At 41.5% G+C, this 23,557-nt stretch overlaps 1 protein-coding gene across 4 annotated transcripts in view; it reads right to left on the reverse strand.

The window, feature by feature from the left end:
- creb5b (cAMP responsive element binding protein 5b) overlaps positions 1 to 23,557 on the reverse strand; it is a 52,547-nt gene that overhangs the window by 5,091 nt on the left and 23,899 nt on the right. For all 4 annotated transcript variants that reach the window (XM_044117601.1, XM_044117600.1, XM_044117604.1 and 1 more), the window contains 4 exons: positions 17,211 to 17,337; positions 15,692 to 15,799; positions 2,200 to 2,517; positions 749 to 976 (listed from right to left, as the gene is read on the reverse strand). In XM_044117601.1, the coding sequence (XP_043973536.1) occupies positions 749 to 976; positions 2,200 to 2,517; positions 15,692 to 15,799; positions 17,211 to 17,337 (781 nt within the window). The remainder of the gene's footprint in view (positions 1 to 748; positions 977 to 2,199; positions 2,518 to 15,691; positions 15,800 to 17,210; positions 17,338 to 23,557) is intronic.

Consider the following 23,557-nt stretch of genomic DNA (forward strand, 5'->3'; position numbering starts at 1 on the left):
ATCATATAAAATGAGGTCAAATGTAACATTTTGATCTCAAAAAGTTACATTTGGCGCTGTCCACGTGTCATGGAATAACACTCCAAGTCACTCTGAACACACAATTTCCACTGTGGAACATGGAGGCGGCTGAATCATGCTGTGAGGATACTTCTCATCAACCGGCACATGAAATTCAGTGTGATGGCCGGAGTTACAACTTCAGAAGATGGATGGAGCTTATTACAAGACCTGCGAGAAGAGCTTTAGAGACTACAAAGGATTTGGAACTAGAAGCAGGACAACAACCCCGATCATATAACCAGAGCTATAACGGACTGGTTAAGATCACAGCATGTTCATGTGTTTGAGTGACCTTTCCACGACTTGAAAATTGCTTCCCGCAGATGCTCACCATCCAAGCTGACTGAGATTCAGTTGTTGAACAAAGAAGAATGCACACGTCTCTGTTTGCAAAGCTAGGTCCACAGGATGGTTCTATGAAGTGAACTTCTGCTGCATATCACACCTTTCAGGTCTTATTTAAACAAATTCGTGGTTATGTACAGTAATCCTTCCGCGCGATGGTAGTGTTCTACTTTGTGTTGGTCTTCCACATAAAATAACAAATGAATGAAATTAAGTTTGTGCTTGTACCACGAAAAATGTAAAAACGTTCAAAGGACGTGAACATTTCGCAAGGCACTGGAACACACTGATTAGACTTTCACACTGCAACATGAATAAATGTAGAGTTTCATCTTTATACCTGAAGCTGCATGTTAGTCTGAGTGAGCTCTTCAGCTTTTTTCTCCAAGGACATCACCCACACTTTTCTCTTCTGCCTGCACCTCGTCGCAGCCGCTCGGTTTCGCTCTAGAAACTTTCGCCGTCGTTCGTCCGGATCCTCGTCCACTACCCGTCTACGCCGCCCACCGCTGGCTGGGGGGGACTGCAGCGTCTGCGTGGGCTGCATCTGCTGGGTTGCAGGTGACATCTGAAACAGACGGCACATAGGATGATCATTATCGGGATCTCCGGGATGACACAGCGTCTGTCTGCGTAATGTGCAACCTCTCTGGCATCTGGAAAACAGCCCCTACGCTGTCTGCTGTCACCACTGCGCTGGCCTCAAAGCAGCTTGTGTGTAAACATCTATACATTATCTCTCCCTTGTTTTTTAATGCCTAGCACCTTCCCCAAAAACAACATCTGTTTGCAGCACGTGCCTCAGGAGCTGGGCTGCGTGCGTCAGAAGTGAAAGACTGAGTGGGTGACTGGGTTGATTCACCAGAGTTGCCCACCTTGTTAAAGAGGTGTCAGGAGGTAGTTTTCCAACGCCCACTTCCACTCAGACTAACACCAGCAGACATAGTGAAAAGGCCCGTTTCTAAAAACGTACGTGCTCTGACAGATCTTGACGTCTCCTTGGCAAAGTCAAGTGTTTTCAGTGTTCAGATCATTACCATTTTTATGAGAACCACGGAAAACACACAAGCTGCTTTAATGGCAGCTGTGCATACAGAACGGGTCGCTTTAATGCCTTAATGCTACAGCTGGAACAAACAATGAGTTGCATTTCTTCTAGTCTGACGGCGCTTTATCCAAAATGATTGACAGTGCAAATAACGGCGACAATACGAGGAGAAAGTCATAATGCTGTAAGCATCGGTTTTAAATTAAACCACACCCATTCACAGGTAACAGCTTCCAGGATTCTGGATTGCAGCGCTACATCGAGCTAGCGTCTATAGCACTCCTCTTGCACCAGAAGTTCTCATGTGGCTGCATGTCTACAGCTCATTGGTGCAGGATGAGGTGAGAGTAAATTTCCAAAAGACATTTGTGAGCATCTTTAATGACCACCACTTTATGACTTCCACTCTAAGCAATGCCCTCATGACAGGCATCAAGCTCTGACCTGCGGCTGACCAACCTGAGAAGAAAAGCGTTTTCTGAAAAGCGCGCCAGGAAACTAGCTGGCATCGAGGATGCAAGCGGGGGGAAAATGGGTTTGTTCACTAACCTTCTAATTTTAAGCATCATTTCAGCAATGCTGGAGCATTAAACCACTAATAGCTTCTTCCAAAACTACACAAAGGGCTACTGAAGCATTGCCCTCTATTAGTCAGTGACTTCTAACTGAGTGGGAGATTTAATGTGTTATGAAACATGCGGCTTTGCCTTGGAGCTCAAACCCTGGGAATTGGCTTCTCTTACCTGTGAGTGCATAGGAGGGTGCGGCGATGTCTGGTGTGGGTGCCCGGGCAGGAGGTGAGGATTGTGGGAGTTGTGATGAGGGTTGTGTCCCTGTGGGTGGTGGTGTGTGCCCTGCCCGTGGCCCTGGCTGTGGTGGTGGTGTCCGTGGTGCTGGTACGTGTGGGGAGGTGCTTGGAGGTGCTGGTGCGGGTGCGAGTGCATGTGATGATGGTTGCCCTGCTCCTGCCTGGTTGACATCATCTCCATCATGTGGCCCATGGAGTTCATGTTGCCGTTGGGGATGGCACCAGGGTGGTGGGAGAGGGCAGCTTTCAGCCTCTGCGTGGAGAGAAAGAGATATACACAACATTTAATTTTGTGTTTTCAGTGTGGCTGAATGGTGCCGCAGTGTTGCATTGTAGCAAGAAAATCTCAGATCTGAAAACCAGCTTGGGCCCTTTCTGCACTTTTTTTTTTTTTTTTTTTTTTTGCATTATTTTATACAAATGGCTTCTGTCCACAGGGTAATTTGCAAACGCGGTTCTTGGTTGGACCTTTTTTTAAAATTAGAATTATGCTATCATCACAGATGCAAGTCTGGAGTATTTCTCTTCATTTTTACCCATTCTTCTTAGCAATACATCTCAAGCTCAATATGACTCGGTGGAAGGTGATTTGTAAATATAAATTTTTCAAGCCTCTGCCATAGATTCCTGGGATACTATTTTATAGCTTATAAAAATGTACGACCTCTCATGAGGTACAAATCTCTTTCTCAAGCACTGTTTGGCTGTGTATCTTCAGTGAGCTGATTAAGAGGTAGAGAGCATTTGCTGAAGATGACAAGACAAAGTGGCTTCATAAATCCATATGTCAGGTGAACAAATCAAGACCACTTAGCTTGTCCTCTCTCTCCCCTTCACTCCTGTCATTCCTGCTCTGCACATTTCCCAACTGTCCTCATACCAATCCTTTCTCTTCATATTCCCAATAGACTATTGTTTCATGAGCCTGGATGCTGCCTGCTGAGATGAACCTGCTGGTGAGGTGTGAATGACAGACTGTTGACCCAGCTAAAGGAAGGTTTGTTGCTTTAGCTGTGAGGTCTACTTAGCCCTGGCTGAGTCTGAGTCCTCTATGAGCGAGACCTGAGGGAGACTCAGTAAAGGTACAGTTGTGTTCCTCATGTTTACCAAATGCTGTGACTGCTCCGCTCTGTTTTTCTGGGCATCACATGAGGAAAAGCACAGATATGTATGTATATATATATATATATGTATATATATATATAAAGAAGTGACATATGAAGATTTAAACTTTAATATAAATATTTATAATGATACACTATGTCCCAGTCACAATGTTACCAGCAAAAATGCGACGAAAGACATTCCTTCCTAGGCTACTGTTATGAATTCCACTTTTTTTTTTCTTTTTTTCTTTTTAAACTCTTTCCCAGTGCTCTCATTTCTCTCAGTGCTCCCTTCCCCCCACCAACCAGCTGCTGCTTGTGAGTCCATGCTTGGTGCAAGGCTCCATATCTTTTAACAACCTTCACATTCATGATTCCCATCGGGAATGGCATCCAGCTGGCTCCGCTCACGATGCTAAGACATGGCCGAAGCAAAAACATCAGCTCTGCGCTCCTCGCTCACACCGCCTTATGAGCAGAGGAACAGTCAAGTAAATCACTTTTTAAAAGACAAAAACAAAATATAGCCATGAAGAGCACATCTGTAGGGTTGCATTAGCTTCAGTCCTTTTATGTATTTTTAAAAACATGTACAATTAGTTTAGTTCTTATTACCTTGTTTCTGATGAAGCGAGCGATACAGAGGGTTGCACATGAAACCAGCAGAGCGAAATTATGACCTTGCAGAGCCTGTTTCAGCTAACTATAGTTTCTGTTTGGCATACCAGGAGATGTCACACATTGTGACACAAGTTTCATTTCTGCAGCTTTATCTTTTGCACCTTATAAGTGTTTGTTTTAAAAAGGGCTTATGCAGAGATAACAAATCCAAAACCTATCTCAGACTCACACTTTGTTAAATCCCGTCAACGCAGCCTCAAGAGCATTAAATATCATGCGTCGCAGCCCTTCCTTTTTGTGACCAATGAGATAGGTGTCAAAATATCACAAAAGCTAAACACACGAAGGGATGTACACAAAGCCTGCAGCTCGCTGCAGCAATACAGTCATACTGAGAATCTCAGTGGTGTAGTAAAAGAAAGGCCTTCATTTCTACTGACAGTTCATCCCACACCCTGCCTGTGTTAATAGTGAGTAGCGATCCAAATATAAGATAAAAAAAAAATACAGGAGTAACAGAAAGGAAGTTGAAATCCAACTTCAACAAAAGTTAAAATATCAGTTGTAATGAATTCACAGCTTGGACTAAACACCTTGTCAGTGTGCGTCTGAAATTGGAAATGAACTCCCTGTGTTCAAAAAGAAAACCAATCAGGTTCATACAAAGTTTCGCCACTCAAAGAGCAGGAAACCAGATCATTGCATATTGTCCTTATAGTCCACACAAAATTACCCAGAAGATGCTCATTCAGCCAAGAGTAAAGGAGGGAAGTGAAATGCAACAGTGGAAGAGAAAGAGACCAGAGGTAAGGAGAGATTAGATGGGTTCCCATGTCTCTTCCTCGAACACGATCAGTCTGGGACAACGGGTTGCTCATTTATCAGCGTCTCCGGGAGGTTTCCAGCTGGCAGTGGAGAACTGTGTGCTTGTTAAGTGAATTAGCCCAAATTCAGAGAGGCCAGCGGGTGTCAAAGTACTGAGGCGAGGCAGAGAGCCGAGGGGCGGCTGCGGAAGTTGTAGGACGCGTTATGAACACGCAGCACCAAATTTTCCAAAAATATTGCTGAAAGTAAAAATATTTATAGGGTGCAGTGAAATGAAGAAATAACTACTTCAAAATATAACTACATGAAAAAAAATCATTCTTGTTTCATGTGTAGGCGCTCCAGCAAAAACATTTTTTAAAGTTAAAATTGCAATCCTAGTAATCCTATGTTAAAACACAAATATTAAAGGGATAGTTGAAGATTTTTTTTGTAGAAAGGAAATTTAAGAAGCAGTTAAAATCCTTCTTGCAATAGATAATTCTCTTACTGTCTATAATTTAACATTAATACAAGTTAATTTCTGAAGCTTCACAGTTAGTTTGAGAAGGGCAATTACGTCTTAAACAACCACGGTCTCAAAAAACATGCTAAAAGTTGATCTGAAAGTTATTTTATTAAAATTTTAAGGGTTTGACCAGTTTGTATTGCATGACTTTTTTGCTGGGAAATATTGATGTTTGGACGTAGCACAACAATCAGAACTGTGCTTATTTAATAAGTGGGAATTAATTTTAATAATAAAACAACCCTGTAAAGAAAAACACAGAGCATGCAAGCTAAAGGAAAATTTCTGAAGCTGTGATACTTTCATTCAGACCATTAGACCCAATGCCAACTCTAATATTATCATGTCAGTCTTTTCCGTATGAGGGCATATTTTGCACAAATTATCAACTTGAGAAATTGAGTCCTCCAATCATCATTATTGTCATTTTCGAGGCAATAACATATGACAGACTTTACTGCTAATGTAACATCTAACAACATATAAGCAGTGGAATTTAAGAATAATGGCAAAGTGACAAATTGAGCTAAAAGAAGAAGGCCTTACCGTGACAACAAGTCTACTCCTGAAGCTATCTCTGCACAAGTGTCAACTCTTCCTCCATCTGGAGTTAAGTCGTGTTCAGCCAAAACTTTAAGCCTTTGTATCCAGAACCACAGTGACGCAACTAAGGGACGTTAGCAGAGCGATGATGAGCAGGCTGTGACTCTCAAACACCTTCATCAGCTCCCTAATGACTTTTTAACACAAGGTTGTATTTCCCCAGACTCTGCTGAGCACATGAACTTAACCACTATGTGGATTTTACTTTAATAACACACACACACGCGCACCTGCACACACACACACACACGCATGCATACATTTATATTTCACTTGCAGCAACATAGTCGTCCGAGAAAACAGTAATTAAAAGAGTGCAGGTGTTAGCCTGTGGCAGCGCGGACTACTTGCAGGTAAGATGGCATACAGTGCTTCCCACCACTGTCTGCCAAGCTGCTACAGGAAAATGGAAAACAAAGCAAAAAGACGAAAATATGGCGTTTATGTGACACCATAAAGACTTGGTCCGCTCTTTTCCTCGTAATTCTATCAGACAGCAGCATAAATACCTGTGTTTGACAGAACATTTTATGCATTCTAAGTGTGCTAAAAGTAGTGTCGGATATTGATTTTTTTTTATTTTTTTTTTTTTATCCCTGATTCAGCTAGCTTTTTGCACAGAAGGAAGCTATCTCCTTGCAGACCTCTGCCCTCTGACCTCCCATCTTCCACTCTGTTGTTTTAGGCTGCTCACATTTATGTGGTTTCGGTGATACCAGGTGATTGTCCATTAATGATATTTATTAATAGCTGCTTCCTCTCTGACACGACAGGCCTCTGAGTGATGTCCCTGGGAGTGCTCTGGGCACCTCCTGAGAACACACCAGGGTTTCTCTTCCACCAGATGACTTCATATCTATTAACCCTCGGAGGAGAAAGCAGGAGCATGGAGCAGGTACAAAAAGGGAGGGGACCACGCCTATCTGGGGATGGGTAAATCACAGCTAGTAAGGTCAGGGTGAGCACTTTTATTCCCCTTAAAAGTGGAGCGGTGCGCTATCTGGCGCCTTAGAGAAGGTTGGAAAGATTTAACCAGTCTGTGGTGTCACAGTTTAACGGCAAAGAGATCAAAGTTTTAAATGGAGATCTTACTCTTCCCATAAAAACAGTCCAGAGATAAATACTGAAGCTTCTGTATATTTCTGTTCGCTCTTCGTTAATGCAAGACTGGTTCAGAATGTGAGCACAAAGTATTTCCAATTGGTTTAGCGAAATCCCATCTATTTCTGATACCTGAATGCATCATGAAACCTGGTAGCTAAGATCAACAGGTACAGTTACACCTTCATGAAGCAGCTGTCTCAAGGGTTTTTGGCAATGAACAACAGGCTCCTGGCTTTTATACCTTCGTCTGAGACAGAATTGAGGCAGTCCAGTTTTTAATTTAAACAGAAAGAGGTCCAGAAGAATTGAAGGACCTCATTCATTCATTCAATTCATTGGAAGCAGAAGAATAGTGAACATTTCACCTAGATCCTTAAAAATACAAACTTAGGTCAAAAAACAACAGGAGTGTGAAAAGCTTGCGTGAAACATGCTGAAACACTTCAAAGTTTTAATTGAAAGTCAGGGATTATTGCACCAAATATTAACCATTCAACTCTTCTAAGTCCTAAATTAGAAAAATAAATATTATGAACATTTTAATTACATTATTTGACATCTGAAAAAAACTGGATTTCTGTTGTTTTTACAATTTGTTTTTATTCCTGCGATAAAACATTCATAATGTCAACATAGCTATTTAAGATTTGGGATTAATATCAAACGTTCACTTATTTCACTCATACCTACAAATAGGGAAATAAGAGGAACTAAAAATGTTGCTGTGGTCTCCTGATTTGCTCCAGAGTTGTGTCACATTAAGGCTCTCTAAGTCGTAATCTAAACTGAACATGCTGTATTCAAACTCAGGGGTTTGGTTTAAGGCTCCTGCTCCATCCTCTTTGCTTTCACCACCATTTACCCATCAGTGCCTGCCAGCAAATCCCACTTTCTGTCCCCTAAAACTCCACAACCCCATTAGTTCAATTTTATTAGATTTCCCTCTCGCCCAGAGAGCCAGTAACACCTCCCCTCCCCTGCTCTCCTCTGTCTTTCTCACACACACACATGCACCTCTTCCCTGTTTCGAACCCCCCCCCCCCCACTCTGCAGCCTCCCACCCACTCTGTCTGCTTGCCAAGAGCTGGGGACTGTTAAACTGATTTCCTCGGGGAACGTCGAGGCAGACAGTCTGATGGGAGCGTCGGGCTGCACTGTCGCCCTTCCTCTCCTCGCTCAGGGTTCTGGGCCAAGCCGAACCGAACAGAGCCTCCTTGTGGTTCCAGACACAGACAGGGGAGATGGACGTAGCCTGGCTATCCTGCCAGGGTCAGACGCTCTGGTGGTGCTCCGAGAAACCGGGGCGGTACGGGGTGCGCTGAGACACACACACACACACCCTCAGAGGAGGCATGCTCCAAAGCATGCGCTCAACTCCTGGCAGCTTCTGCACCCTGTCAAGTTAATGGATGGGCCTCTGACTCCAGTCTGCATATCCCCACTGTTCCCTCTCATGTAAAGGCCCTGCGCCAGTGCAGCCCACATGGTTATCACTACACCTCGCTGTCACGCTGCTGAATACAGAGAATGGCCCAAACTGACAGAAAAAGAAAAGCACAAACACATGTCTAAACACTAACATGTTGCGAGATCAGAGAGAATACATACACTTGTCACAACTGTCATCTGAAATGTGAAGACTTGAATGAGAGTAACTTCAATGTGCTTACAGCAATTTTAAAGGTTTCAAGTTTTGTCTTTAAAAAAACTCTTGACATGCCCTGGGTTCATTTTTGAGCAATCTTAGATTTAAGAAATTGAATGACACCTGTGGCTAAAAATACCTTGGTTTCACTTTGCATCCAACATTTTAAACAAAAAACGTATAAACAATGACAATTATTTCTACCGCTAGAAAATGGTTGAACATCTTGATTATTGAAGATATTAAGCTTTTATTTTTACATACAGACCTGAGCAATAGCATGTCAATTTAATCCTCTTTCAGGTGCTTAATGCTTAGAACATCCAGGCCTTATATAGCAACATGAGATGATATTAAGTGTTTAATTAACTATAGTCTGTCTGCTTGCATTTTAGCTATCCAACTGTAGCCTGCCTACTAAGAGGCATGTATATTGTAATGAGTTTCCAAGATTTGACTGAAAGTGAAAATATTTCTAAACAGCCAGATTTGTCATGTTTTACATATGGTAAAAGTTAATTAGCCTTTTTCAGTCAGCTGACCAGGCAGTGAGCAGCAACACGTGGGTGGATGCTCAGCACTTCCATACTTTATGTGCCATACAGCATGGCGCATCTCAATAAAAAGATTTTCAATGGTAGAATCAGTATGTAGACAAACTTTAACATAGCGCTTTAAAACTGTACTACACTGCTATACCTTAAGGGAGGAATAAATATTTCTTCAAAACAGAAAAAGATACCTGGATTTTTAAAAAAATTAATATAAGTGTCAGATGAGATGGTCCAGCAAACTGATTCACGTTTATCAGGTTTATATTTTTACACCAAACAGGCGGATCTCTAACAGCCCAGGTATTATTTCTCCCATCTACTATGGAGTCCTGTGAGTATTTTCTTCATTGTCTCCAAAAGAGGGAAGCTGATGTTGGCTGGACCGGTCCAGTCTGGCCTGTGTGTCCATGGCGTGAGTTGGTTTACTCACGCCCATTGATGAGCCCTGAACCATGACGAAATGGCCTTCACATACACTCCTCCGCATTAGCACCCCTAAAACAACACGCGGTCATCCAAAGACAAACAGATGCAACGTTCTGCACCACCGCTGGCTGACTTGTGCTTACCCACACTACCCACACACGAGCAGACGCACACACAAAAAGTCACATGTATCTGCTCAAATAAACAGACCGTCGTATAAACAGACCTTAGAAGATTTGAAATGTAGCAGATGTGGATTTGTCTCTAAAATCGCTTTGTGCCTTTTGAGGTGTCAGAGCGAAGGAAGGTAATTCCACCCATTAATGTGTCAAGGAAGTTTTTTTTTCCAGGCTTTTTTGTATACATCTATTGGAAAAATGGATTGAGAAAAATGAAGGAATTTCAGATTTTAGGTTGCGTACGCAGTTTAACTTTCAATAAGGCAATCTGATGCTCATCAGAAATAAAACAAGAAAACATAGTGACAGTGAAAAGCATCTCTGGGGAGATAAGAAAGGCCTTAGCAGCCAATGTTTTCCATCTTGTCTTGTGCCAGAATCTTTTAAGAAAAGTGATTCAGTGTTTCAGAAGTTCATCTGTACAGGATTACTTGTGACCTCTATTAACCCTAAGCAATATGGAACATATGTATGTCCTAATATATTCAACAAATACATGAATACAGTTTAAAATAAACAATGTTGTTTTTCTATTTATTAACTAAATAGGACATATTTGGGTGGTGGTTGCTCAGTCAGAATGTTGTGAGTTAAATCCCAATTTTCCATGCCGCCAACCAATCTTTATATATGTGTGTATATGTGCGGCTCGGTGAATGAGATGAACGGTATGAACAAAAAAACTCTGCATAACTGCACACCATTTGACCTAAGATCTGGTCTGGACGAAAACCTGGACGTTTCTTTCAGCCATCAGAACAAAATCAGAACAACCTGTCAATAGAAAACTTTGCGCTAACTCTCATTTTAACAGACCATAGCAGAACCCATTCTGCTGCAGGCAAGGCCCAAATATGTCTGTGTTTCAAACCTTCTAGCCGTCACTTGTCATGAAGTCAAGAACCAAGGATACTTGAGGGAACTCTGCCCAGCTGAGAGCCATGGCAGCAGACTTGAATGAGCTGATTTACACTTGGTATGAAAGGCTAAGAAATTAATCCGGATAGAGGATGGATAACTTCTTCATTGTAGTCCATAAAACTCCATTTGTATAACTTCTGTATACGGCGTTATTGTTGCAGAATTTGACTTGGGAACATTGCGGAAACATTGTCAGTGGAGCTCCTTTATTGTTTATTTCCTAAGCTGAATAAACTTGTTGACATTTTCACCCAGCAGATTTGTGGCACTAAGCCTACTTGACTTGGCAATAGAAAAAAAAAAAAGAAATCTGTAAAAAATCTAAGTTAGCATCTTGCAGCTCATTTAACAACAATAAACATTCAACACAAATATGTGCAAAACAGATCTGTATCAAAAACTGATATGCCAGCATAAGGGTTTGTCTTAAAGGCCTTTTTGCTGTTTGTGTTTTGACTAGCAGGACAATGAGTACCAACAGACGCTGCCAATCCACTGACAAGCATCCTTTTGCACACAGAATGTGCATGCATACAGACATATACAGTGTACATGTTCACTGAGGCAGCGTGCAGATTCAGCTGTGCTCTTAGCTGGCACCGTCTCTGCTCAGTGACATCACACCCCGACAATACCACCATTCACGCAGACATGGCTTGCAAAAGTCAGCCCGCAATTGTGCAGGTTTCTGCTTCTCACAGCAAGACGCGCCGTGAAAGGTGCGGGAGAAAATGAATGGGAGGCGTAATTGGGTTATTATGTATGCTAATGGTTTAGCTGCTGGCAAGAGATTTCATTCTAAGCTGCAATGAAACCTGACACAGCCGTGGTTATGTCACAGCTCACAGTTTTACTTTATCGGTGCTTTAAGCAAACTGTCTTTACTTGCGCACTCTTTCGAAATTTAGATGATCTTTAATCTGAATGCCAACTGTTTCTGTTCGAATATAAAGAAATATCAGAACGGTGAATTGTTCACAAGTTACTAGATCAATAACAATACTTTGATTATTGGTTCTCCTGTGTGCTATGAAATGTTTCTTTAAGAGCAGCTCCTTTTTTTTCCCTCCTTCAAGTAAAAAGGAGCATATTTAGAGCATGCCAGGAATTATGTCATCCACGATTCTGGTGCCAGCTCCACAGTGGAGCAAGCTGCACTGAAAGAACATATAGTATTGTTTACCACATAAAAATCTCAGCACCTAGACCAATGCTTAGTGACAAATTTATTGTCCTTAGTAACAATGTAAACAATAGATAATTGGGCGATAATAAATAACACATTTTCATACACCAGCACCAGGGCTGTTTCAAGGCTGCCTTGCCTGGAATTAGAAAGCGAGCCAGGAAGTGTGCAAGCACTGCACTTTTTCAAAGGAGACAGAGGAACAATGGGAAAACTCCTCTCTTTGGAAAAAGGTCCTGCTGACATGAGCTGAGTCTGATGCCATGATGAAGATATGCTTGGCTATTAAACGATACTGATGGTATAAACACAGATTCACACACAAGCTTCACCTGTCAACAAATGTATATTTTTAAAAGGCTCTGTCTTTTTCTTCTGTTTTTGAAGCAAAAAAAACAATCTACGGGCAATAACCAAGCTTTGATGTATTAATTTATTTAAAAACAATGTCTAAAAACAGAGTATAAATGTCACAAAATATTTTTTTAAATCCACGCTCAATCATATTTGTCTCCCTATATGTGAATACCTAAAAACTGAAAAACAGATGAACCTTTTCAGACTTTTCAAACTTGAAGAGTAACCCTGAAGATATTAAACCATCTACCCATAAATAGAAGGCATGAAGAGAGATAGAAAACAAATTAATCAGTTTTTCATCACTTGCCCATGTTCGTCACGCTCGGGCATTGCTCGCTGCATGCTATTTTAATGTCCCGATTTCCTCCCTCTGTTTGTATGTTAGTCTGTTGCCATTTAAGCGTCTGCCACTAAGCAAACGACAACAACACAGAGCTGAGGCATGAGATGCGTGCGCGAGCGGTTTGCAAGGCCCCGTGGAGAACTGGCTCTGCGCAGTGATGTAATGCTTTGGCCGGCAAGCTGTGGTACTTGGCCTCGTCTCTACTGTGTTTCCTCCACGCTGCGAGGGTCAACTATCCCACAACCTCCAGCACACAACACGTACTGTTCAATTCCCTGGACCACAACAGAGCAGAATTCAACCACACCCGGCACCATGAGCACCCAGTCCTAAACAAGAAGGAAAAACACACTTGAAACAAGATTAATAAAACATTCCAACCCTTAGAAAGCGACTCGAAGCATTAAGGAAAGGCAGGCGTGTCGATTATTCCACCATCAGGCTGTGCTCTACCACTTAAACGACCGCACTTACAGGCTGAAATCTGGACAACAAAGAATCACAGTGATAGAGTCTTCAGCCCAAAGAGCGCAAACAGAGAGCTCAGAGCAAGATATGAGTCCCCCAGGGGCCACAGCAGTCCTTTGGCTCATTAACTATTTACACCAGAGACAGTCCTGCTCTGCTCTGGCCCACCACAAAATCAATTAGCCTTCATTAGCCCATGCTCTGGGCATGCTTTCTCTGAGGGGAGAGATAACCCTGCAACCAGTGCCTCCAGTTACTGCAGAATATCAAACAGTCACACAGACATGTGTTGTGATGCTTTCACGTAGAAAGAAGGACAAAGGAAACTGTGGCAAGGTTTGTTTTAGAAACATAAATCTTTTAACTTTTCACTGTTGAGTGTCACCGAACATCTATACCGTCTCACCTTCCATCTCCCTTGCCCGTCCTGCCTGCGTGTGTATTGCTTACATGCCTGTCAGAATCCCACTCAATCCCTTTCTCCGCTCTCCCAGTGTTAGCGCTGGCAGGAAGAGTCCATCCAGGTCTGCGCCTCTGAGGTGTGGGGTTACAGTACGGAGATTTCCAATTGGCGGAAAGTCAACATGGTCGGGGTAATGTGATTAGAGCCGGATTGAGAACGTCGCAGGGGACACATGGGCCTGATCATGGCCCAGTTATCCGATAGCATGGCCGTATTTATTGACAGGGCCCGGCGAGGATATCATAGACATTAGAGACCCGGTCTATGCTTATGAAACCTGTGCTGGAGATTGCATCCAGATAACACAATTAGTCTCTCACTTTCTGCCCACAATCAGGGAATTCCATCAGTCGTGTTCAGACATCAGGGAGCAGAATCTCAATGGATCCAAATTTGGTTGCTGAGCGGCCAACAAACCAGAAAGTTGCATGGTTAAGGGGGCCTGCAGCCATTTAGAGAACACATGTTTATGGGAGAGCTAACCGAGCATTTACAATTCAATTACACAGATAGTAGGAGGAAAAAAGGGGTAAGATGTGTCTGGATGACGGCCAGAGGAGAGATAAGCCTAATACACTAATATTGTGTTACCTTAGTGTGTTACCATAGGAACGGTTGAGGAGATTCAAAAGACTACAAAGGCGATCAATCTTGAGAGAGCAGGAGGAAGAGGGAGAATTAAATGCCCTGGGACTGCTCTCGCTCTCCTCTATCAGAGCAATAACTCTTCTGATGACCCCTGCTACCTCCTCTTTCCTCTCCACAAGATGTTTCTCCCCTAAAAGACCTGCTATCTGCAAGAGTCTCCAAACATTACAAACTGGCCAAAGCTTTTGATCATAGTTTGGGATTTTTTTGTTATCAAGGTTTTGACTATGCGCTTATTTATTCAGAAAACAAAGGTTTACAGTTGGCTACGTTGCTACAGAAATAAGCAGTTTTGTTCACCTCGAGAGCAACTTTTCAAATATTTAAAAGTGCAATACAAAAGTACTCAGATTTATTTTTCACTGGCTGTCATATTACCAACAGGAACTTCAATGTATTGTATTAGGACCTGATTTTTTTATATTATTATTTCAGATCTTCATGCAAACCACTATGTGTGACGACAACTAATACAGCACATTGCCCTGAACACACCACAACGCAGTTAAGCATAATGGTGGCAGCATCATGCTGTTGGGATATTCCAAAAACTGGAGAAAGGCTTTGAGACTAGCACAGTGTTTCACTTTGCAGCAGAACAACAACCTTTAAAGCCGGACGTGTATCAGACAATATAACTTGAGCTGAGATTAGAGGTTCAAAGAGGCTGTCCATCTAATTTGAAATTGAGGTTTTACAAAAAAAACAACAACAATAGAGACATCCTCCAAAAGACTAGTGGTGAACAGCTCACTTGTACAAAGTGTTCCCTTAATGGGAATGACACATTGCATAATTCTGCTAACAATATATAATTTCCTTCAGCCTCACAAATATGCACTACTACTATCACATCATACATGTATATAAAAAATTTTTATTTTAGCCTCTTGTGGTACAAAACCTTTCCAAGGGAATGCACATTAATCATCCAGTCAGTTAAAAGTGTATAAGGTGGAAGACTATGCAGATGAAAGAACAAAACGTCACATCAACTTTCCACCAACTCTTTTGCGTTGTCATTTTATTCTCCATGCCTCCTTAAACTACGAGCCCAATCATCTTTCAGCCTTTCTTCTTCTTCAGACACATCCCATTCCCACTGCCGTAACTGCCTGCTTTGTGAGGGATGAGGTCATTTGATTTTTTTTCCCCACAGCGTTAAACTAGTGCTAACAAGTTGCAGGACCTACAGAACATGTTCTGTACATTAAGATATACATCAGGCAGTCGGTGGGCAAGCAACCCACAACCACATAAAGGGGCCATTATTCCAGCCGGAGTCGCCAGCGCTGCACTGGCAGGTTGAGACTCAGCTTTGATTACACACCGAATGATGAAATCCACACAAGCCTGAGAGCACAGCGTTGCTGGCACAGCCCAGTGGAAAAGAAAGTTGCAACACTTGTGTGTCTGTGTGTGCAGAAATCAGTATGTGTCCTTGTGGATACTTGCACATATACTCACCAGTTTGGCTTCTGAGTGCATTGAGGGAATGTGAGTGGAGCACGAGTTGCTGTGGGCGGGGCTCGGCATGCCCATCATGTTGGAGCCCATGGACATTTGTCTCTCCATCTAAAGATAAAAAAATAAAATAAAGATACAGACACACTTAATGGTATTTTCCAGCAAAACTACTCATACACCGCCAAACCTTTCACTTTCATTTCTCTCTATAGTTATATACTTTTATGCTTTTCATTGAGATTTCGTGTGACACACCCACATAAAGTAATGCAAAATTTTGAAGTGGAATAAATTGCCATGTTGTAAAAATTTTAGTCAAGTAACAATCTTAAGAAAGGGGCATGCATTTGCTGTAATTATGTTTTTTGGGGTTTTTTTAATGTTGGTGAAATACCTTGATTATGTCACAAAATTACCATCAAGTGTGAAACTCTTACCAACTAGGCTACGTTGGATGAGATGACAAAGCGTGAGAGCCTGATTTCGCATGACGGGCTGGCCCTGTGCACAGCTCTGTGTGATGATAACTGGAGTTGACCCAAAACAGGAAGCCAGAACGGAGGGACTTAACACAGGAAGCCAGTGCAAAAGGAGTGTGTGGTGCAAATATATATACATGTTTGTATATGTGCGTGTATGTGCTTCTGAGAGGACTGTGACTTTCTGTCAGAGTAAAACATCAAAGCTTGGTCACTCTAGCTAGAGTGTACGTTAATGCAACAAACGGTGATAAAATCAGAATGATTAGTATTTAAGGCTTTCGGTGTGTATCAGTGTGTGACGACATGGTCGGCCTCTGACTGATAACTGAGACCTGAATGTGAGGAAATCAGCTGGGTAAGCTGACAAGGGTGAGAGGTCACCTGTGCAAGGGCGATAATATGAGTAGCGTTTGCCATGAAATGTAAGCAGGAAAGAAGAAACCTTTGTTTCAGAGTTTAAAAGCATATATATGTATGTATGTGTGGGAGCGAACAGTGCTCTGGCCTCTCAGCTCTCTGGCTGGTGTGGTGGTCTCAAAGAGAAATGACCCCCCCCTTCCTCCACCCTGTGTCCGCAGAGACTTAGGTCTAGAACCTGACACACAACCTTAATTGCAGTAAGTGTGTTTTGTGTAAAAATATCACCCAAACCTGCACCCCTTTCCTGAACCGTCAATCTTCCCCCAAATCACTTAGCTCCTAATTTAATAAACATGGGAGGGACATTTTCCGTACCATAAACACAGCTTGTCTTGAGTTACAAAGAGAACATATGTTATATCCTGATGTGAGGAGCTTTCTGCACATTGTTATTATTTCTGTTACACACTGTGGTTCTAAATCTCTTAAAGACGAGAGTTTAAAACCTAAACCCGCAGGACGAATCCTTCATTCCTGCAGGAGCTGATTTTCTCTGCAGGGCAGTAATTTTAATAGTGATAGAAAACATCCCCAACAGCAAACCCACATGCAGTACACAGAGAGCGTACGGTGGCCTCGATAAGTGAACATGCACTGTAATCTGTTGTTACACTCACGGGCATCAACACAGCGGAGGAGCCAGGCATGGTTGGGTCTGGCAGGGTTCCAGGCATGGAGGCTGGCAGAGGCTGTCTCTGTCTGTTTCGTAGGTGCAGTAGTGAGGACAGAGAGCCGGGGACTGGCCTGAAAATACACAGAACACACATACACACATCACAACATCGAGTTGTACTCTGATACTGACTGTAATCTGGCAGTCGAACATCTTTAATACCAGCTCAGCATCAGTTCTCTGGGTCCCTTTCTATTTTCATTTTGTACCCGCAACCAAAGGATTATGTGTTTTTCTTTGCAGAGAAGTATTTTTGAGAAGTTTTATATCTTTATATGGAGATATCTAACCTTAAAAAAGTTTAAATCTCATTTATAATTGAATTTATTTGCTAATTGTGTGCTTCAAAATTTATATCACACCCTAATTTAATTTATTTCGGATCGGATCAATAGTTGGGCAGTAAATTCTAATGAAATATGACAGTTTGTGAGCACTGATTAAATCAAATAAACCCTAAGTTACTTCCTGCTGGTAGATAAAGTCAAAGAGATATGTTTCCTTACAGTATACTAAAAGTACAATTGAGAAAATTACTTTAAGTAATCTGTTGTCAAAGTGGACATAACATGCCTCTTGTCAGGCAAAAACTGGTGCATGGTTGGTTCTGAAACGCTGCACAAAAATTCTGTTTGGGTTGATTAGCTATATGAATAACTATTAAAAAAAATCCTCCCCAAAAAGGTAATGTTATTATTTCACATTCTAGGATCCAAATTCTAAAATCCAAAGGAATCATTTCTAAATGCAATGTTTTGATGAATAAATATAATTAGAAACATAAGCACAAACTTTCTATTCAAACTTTCAAGGTGGAGTTTTGGTTACAAAAAAAAAAAAAAAAGTAACATAAAATACAATTATAACAACTACTTTCTCAATACCGTCTAAGTTAAACAAGTGGCAGTCTAAATCTGAATTAGTGGTTCCTAATATGTAATCATCATATAATCAATATGATGCAAGGTTTAATCTTTTAATGGGGCTAACGTACATCTAATCCCACTTCCCTAAACGTTAACCAGCTACAGTTTTTAGCAAATATTCCATATACAGATAAAGCATCCTACTCCCAACGGACAGCAGATTTACAAACGTCAAAAATGGAACAAAAAATATAAAATATCCTCACAAATTACATGCAGTTACACATGAAGTTGAATTCAGCAAAGAATTGTTTAGATTTCAAATAAAAGGTGCACTTTGGCCCTTCATGCCTTTTCGGCACAATGCTAAAGAATTTTTGCTCTCAGCTTGCTCGAACTGATATCTTTTGAATCCACTTTACACAGCCAAAACACATATATATTTATGGAATAGATGAAAGTAGTCATGCTTGGTGAGTAATAATTTCTTTTTTCTCGATGTGCAGTGGAGGAGCTGTGAAGAAAATCCTCTTCAGTGACCACGAAATAGTGCCCCGAACAACTGGCCAATGTATACTGGAGGCCACATCAATAGGTAATATGCAGAGAGGCCCGCGCTAAACTTCAGCTAATGACAGCAGTCACGTCTCAATTGCATGGCTCAACCATCCTACCTACATCTGCACGCTGTCAAACCATTTATACAACTGCCACTAAATCCCCACTTGTCAGAACATCAATTTCCAGCTGCAGGACGCAGGCATGCGTAAAGTTACATTCAGCCTAAAAACGGCGCTCTCTGCATGATTTTTTAATAACCCACAGCAGTGAAATCAATAATTCTCCAGTTATCAGTAACGTCAGGATGGATGCTGCCGCTCGACGAGTCAATAAAGCTCAGTTTTCTTCAGCATTTAAAAAAATAGAACTGGGTAGAAGCGTTTAGGCAAGGCGTGCTGAATGAATTAAAGAAATCAATTGACAGCATCGCCTTTTCTTTTTTTCTACCGTAATAGTGAGCAGTGAAGGACTGATGTCCAAGCAGAGGGGTGCAGTGGAGCAAACAGTCCCACACCTGAATAAATACCTGTATTTTTCCAGACCTAAAAATGAGCATTTATGCCTCAGACGTTTTTGATTGCTACACACACACATGTTCACATACAGGACTATTACCATCTGACTACATGTCAGTCCTGTCTAACATCCCAATTTATCACAATCACACCCATTTAGCAGCACTTATGACACCTGAGCAGTGCAGCGAATCCAAGCATTCCCACATGGGAAAAGTCATGAAAGTACAATGAGCTGTATAGCACGGCTCCAAATTTACACTATTTCAACATGAACACTTTGGAAATGTAAGAGAAAAAAGCAACAGTTGAATGGTGAAAAAAAAAAGAACAAACTAGTTTGCATGTTTGTAAAACCTGCCTAGTGGGTTTTTTAAATACTTTGTAGACATAAAGCAACACCTTCAAGTGGTGATTTTTTTTTTGTGCTTCAATTTGAATTTTATGACTGAACAATTCTCTAAATCTAGAAGCACAATTTTTTTATTTACAGTATTCTTATGTGTCCAGCTTTAAATATAATTTTTTCTTTAGCTTTATTGTCGTGCTAACTTGTCAAATTATAACTTTTTTAAAGGTAAGTACAAGTATTCACACCCCGTGACCTTTTCCGCATCACCCACATCACAACCACAACCCTCGATGTATTTTCTTGTAAATTTTTAATTGACCAACACGCGACTGTAAAACTGAAAAGTGGAATAAAAAGAACTAAAAAAATAATAAATAAATACAATTTCCTTGTCTATACTTAAATAAAATGTTTTGTAGATTGAATTACCACAGACCTACCAAAGCAGCACTCTACTAAGCTGAAAAGCTAGAATAGGAGAGAGGCCTATGATAGCTCAGGAGTACTCTGGCCTTTAAAAATAGGGGGAAAGAAGAAAGTCATTGGTGAATCAAAGGAGGCTCAAAGAAAGTCCAGTTTCAACAGTTTTCCTCACCCATGCAGCAGACCTAGCAAATATGTGGCAAAGGTACTCCGTTCTTATTATACACTGAACTTTCTGGTCTCAATTTAAAACAATGTGCGGCAGTAATTTAACACTGCACAGCTATCTGAATACACCATAGCCACAACATTGTGGTGGCAGCATCATGGTGTAGGACTGCTACTCATCAGCAGGGACAGAAAGCTGGTCACAGTAAATAGGAAGATAGGCTGAGCTAAATACAAGGCTGGGAAACCTGCTTGGGCTGTTGTCCTGTCCCAGCAGGACAGCAGCTACAAACATATAATCTGAGCTACAATGGGATGGAGGAGATCAGTGTTTCTCAGCCCTGGTCCTCAGAGCCCACTGCCCTGCATGTTTTAGGTGTGTCCTTGCTGCCACACACTTTACTTCAGTGTTATGTGGGTGATTAACAGGCTTCTGCAGCACTTGATGGCATGCAGAGGAGAGAATGCAATAATTTGAATCAAGTGTGATGGAGCAGAGAGACATCAAAAACATGAAGGACTGTTAAGAGCCACTGGCGTAGATCAAAGCATACTCATATGTCAGAATGGCCCAGTCAAAGCCTAAGCCTAAATAAAATTGAGAATCATATGCAGGGCCACAGGTGCTCTCCATCCAATCTGACTGACCTTGAGCTATTTTGCAAAGAAGAAGCAAAAATGTAAGTTTCCACATGTGCGGTTGGAAGGGTGCCACATCAACAGACTTGCAATAGCAGGAAGGTTGTATACAAACACACATCACATTTTTATTTTTATTTTTTCTATTACATTCTATAGAAACAGCCTATCGTTTCCCTTCCACATCACAGATAAGCTCTACTTTGTGTCGGTCCGTCACGTAAACTTTCAACAACACACTGTTCTGTTAGGCTGCAATGTAACACAAGACAAAGGGGAATGAATACTTGCAGGGCACTCTAGTTATGCATGAAAGAATATATGCTTCATAGATTATTGATCCCGACTTCAATTTCTTGTGACTCCAGAGAAAAAAGTCACATTGGCACAAATTATAATGGAGCACAGCACAGGTACAGTATGTAGCCTCTTGCTTTCTAAAAAAAAAAAAAAAAATAGTCATTTACAAAGGACACACCTTGGTTTTAGAATGGCTAACACCAAGTTTGTGTTTGTCACCACCTCACACAAAAACAGTCTGCTAATTGAACAGAAGGAAACAACACTAGCATCTGACAGCACTTCCTCTGGGAATTGAACTCTGTGCTTTTCCAGTTTAAATAATTAGATGTCTCAGAGAGTATAACACATAAAACAATGTATGACTTTTATTTACAAACCACTTCCTTACTCATCAGGAGATTGTGTTTAATTGCTATTTGTGAATTTGACTAATCATGTAATCCTAAAAGTATTTTTTAATGAATTAAAAATTCCAGGTGGTGTTTTGTTTCTTACTAGGTTCTTGTGCTCATAACACCCTTAAGATAACCAAAGAAAACAACAACAAAAATACCTTTTAGTTGCAGTAATGCCATACTTTAATTTGTGGGAACATGTGTGTATGTATATGAGTGAATAATAACAGTCCCGGCTGAGGGGTTGATAATAGCCTGTGCCGTAGGGCCTTGGGGGGAGCAGGTAGACACTCCACAGTCCTGACCCTGCACTCTCACATTACTGAGTGCCTCGCTCTCCTTCTCAATCCCCGCCCAAGAACCACCACCATACCACCAACACCGCCCACCTTCACTCCACCATGACATCATTACTGGATCTTCTTCCCTGACTGAACCCTTGTACTGCTTTTTTTGTTCTGCTCTCTCCTTTGACTGTCACTTTTCTGGTATTTTTTGTTTTTTCCAAGTGGAAGAGAAAATTTTTTTTTTTTCCGTTTTATTAGTTTGGTATAACTATTTTCTGGGCCCCTCGGGGTGGTCATACTTGAGCTCAAGTCTCTCTGTTCTAATCAAACCTGCAGTGTGCGCACACCGCCCCGGTCCCCAACTCCAACTCAAGTGTTGGGACTTAAAACACAAGCGGCCTGGCCGTCATCCAAAGCGGCCGAAAGACGGAGAGAGGTTCACTCAGTCCACTGACTCACGTCCTTCCCTTTTTGACTCTGCTCCAGCAATGATGTAATGCTCTTGGCTTTTCTCCCTCCCCCCACCCAGTGCCTCCATACCCCTTGATTTTGTCCCTCCCTCCTCTCCTTTCCTCTCTTCTCCTCTGCGCCTCACTTTCCCTCTCTTTCTCTCCTGGACCCTTCCAGCATCGCTGCACTGGCTCCTCGCTGGGTGAAGTCACTGTGAGCTCGGGATAGACGCAGCAGCTAAAAAGTTTTGTACGTAACCAAAACAGCCCAGGGCCAAGTTCCAGACATTTGGGAGATGGTGGTGCAGTCGCCATGGGAACAGCGATAAACAGAAAAAGAAACAAGGGCCTCAAACAGCTTGCAGCTGCCTGGCTCTTAGAGTAAACACTGCGCAGAACCTGCCCCTGATTTACTGCCTTTAATCACTGGTGGGAGGAGAGTGCCATGGGGTTTGGACTGAGGAAATAATACAAATCTGATCAAATAAATCAGCTGTAATGGGTTACAACACAGGCTGACTTTTATTAGTGTGCTAGAGATGAGATGGATGCAGTGAGGGAGCTTCACTGGGAAGGATCTTGGATGGGGTGTCCTCACTTTAGGGGGCCACAGGTCGAGTCAACCCTTTCCAAAGCACAGTTGATGAACGGCTGTCAATAACACTTCTTACCAATAAGCTTCATTGTACGGCGCCTTGTAAAAGCATTCCCACGCCTTGAGCTTTTTCAGATTTTGTGGTGTTACAGACAAAATCTAGTATTTTGTTTAATATTTAATTTGTGAAGTGGAAGGAAAAGAAAATAGGTTTCTAACATTTTCTTTTACAAATAAACTTCACAAAAGTGCGAATTTTAGTTCGCAGGCATTCAGTGTACTGGTTTAGATCGAAGTATAACTAAGTGTTAGAATGGCCCATTCAAAGTTCAGACCTAAATCCAACTGATAATCTGAGGCAGGATATGAAAATTGGTATTCACAGGCGCAGTCAGTCCAGTGTGAATAGGCTTTAGCTATCTTGAAAAGAACAATACATATTCCACTATAGACCTTCAGCTGTAATTATAACAACATTGGTTGGATGCACCTATATGACACTTTTCAGAGTTTTATGAAAATGTCCAATACGTTTTGTAATAATTCTCTGCTTGCTCTAATCTATATTATAAAATCTTTATAAAATATATCATGGTATATGCTTACGGGATCCTGTTTGAATCTATGAGTAAGTCACAGTATGTCCAAAGTGGAGTTGTTTACATTTAGGCCAAGAAGAGAAAGGATAAAAACCTTTTTTCTTTTTTCTTTTTCTTTTTTGTTACTGTGAACAAAACG

This window comes from Gambusia affinis, linkage group LG05, assembly GCF_019740435.1.
Source record: "Gambusia affinis linkage group LG05, SWU_Gaff_1.0, whole genome shotgun sequence".
NCBI lineage: Eukaryota > Metazoa > Chordata > Actinopteri > Cyprinodontiformes > Poeciliidae > Gambusia > Gambusia affinis.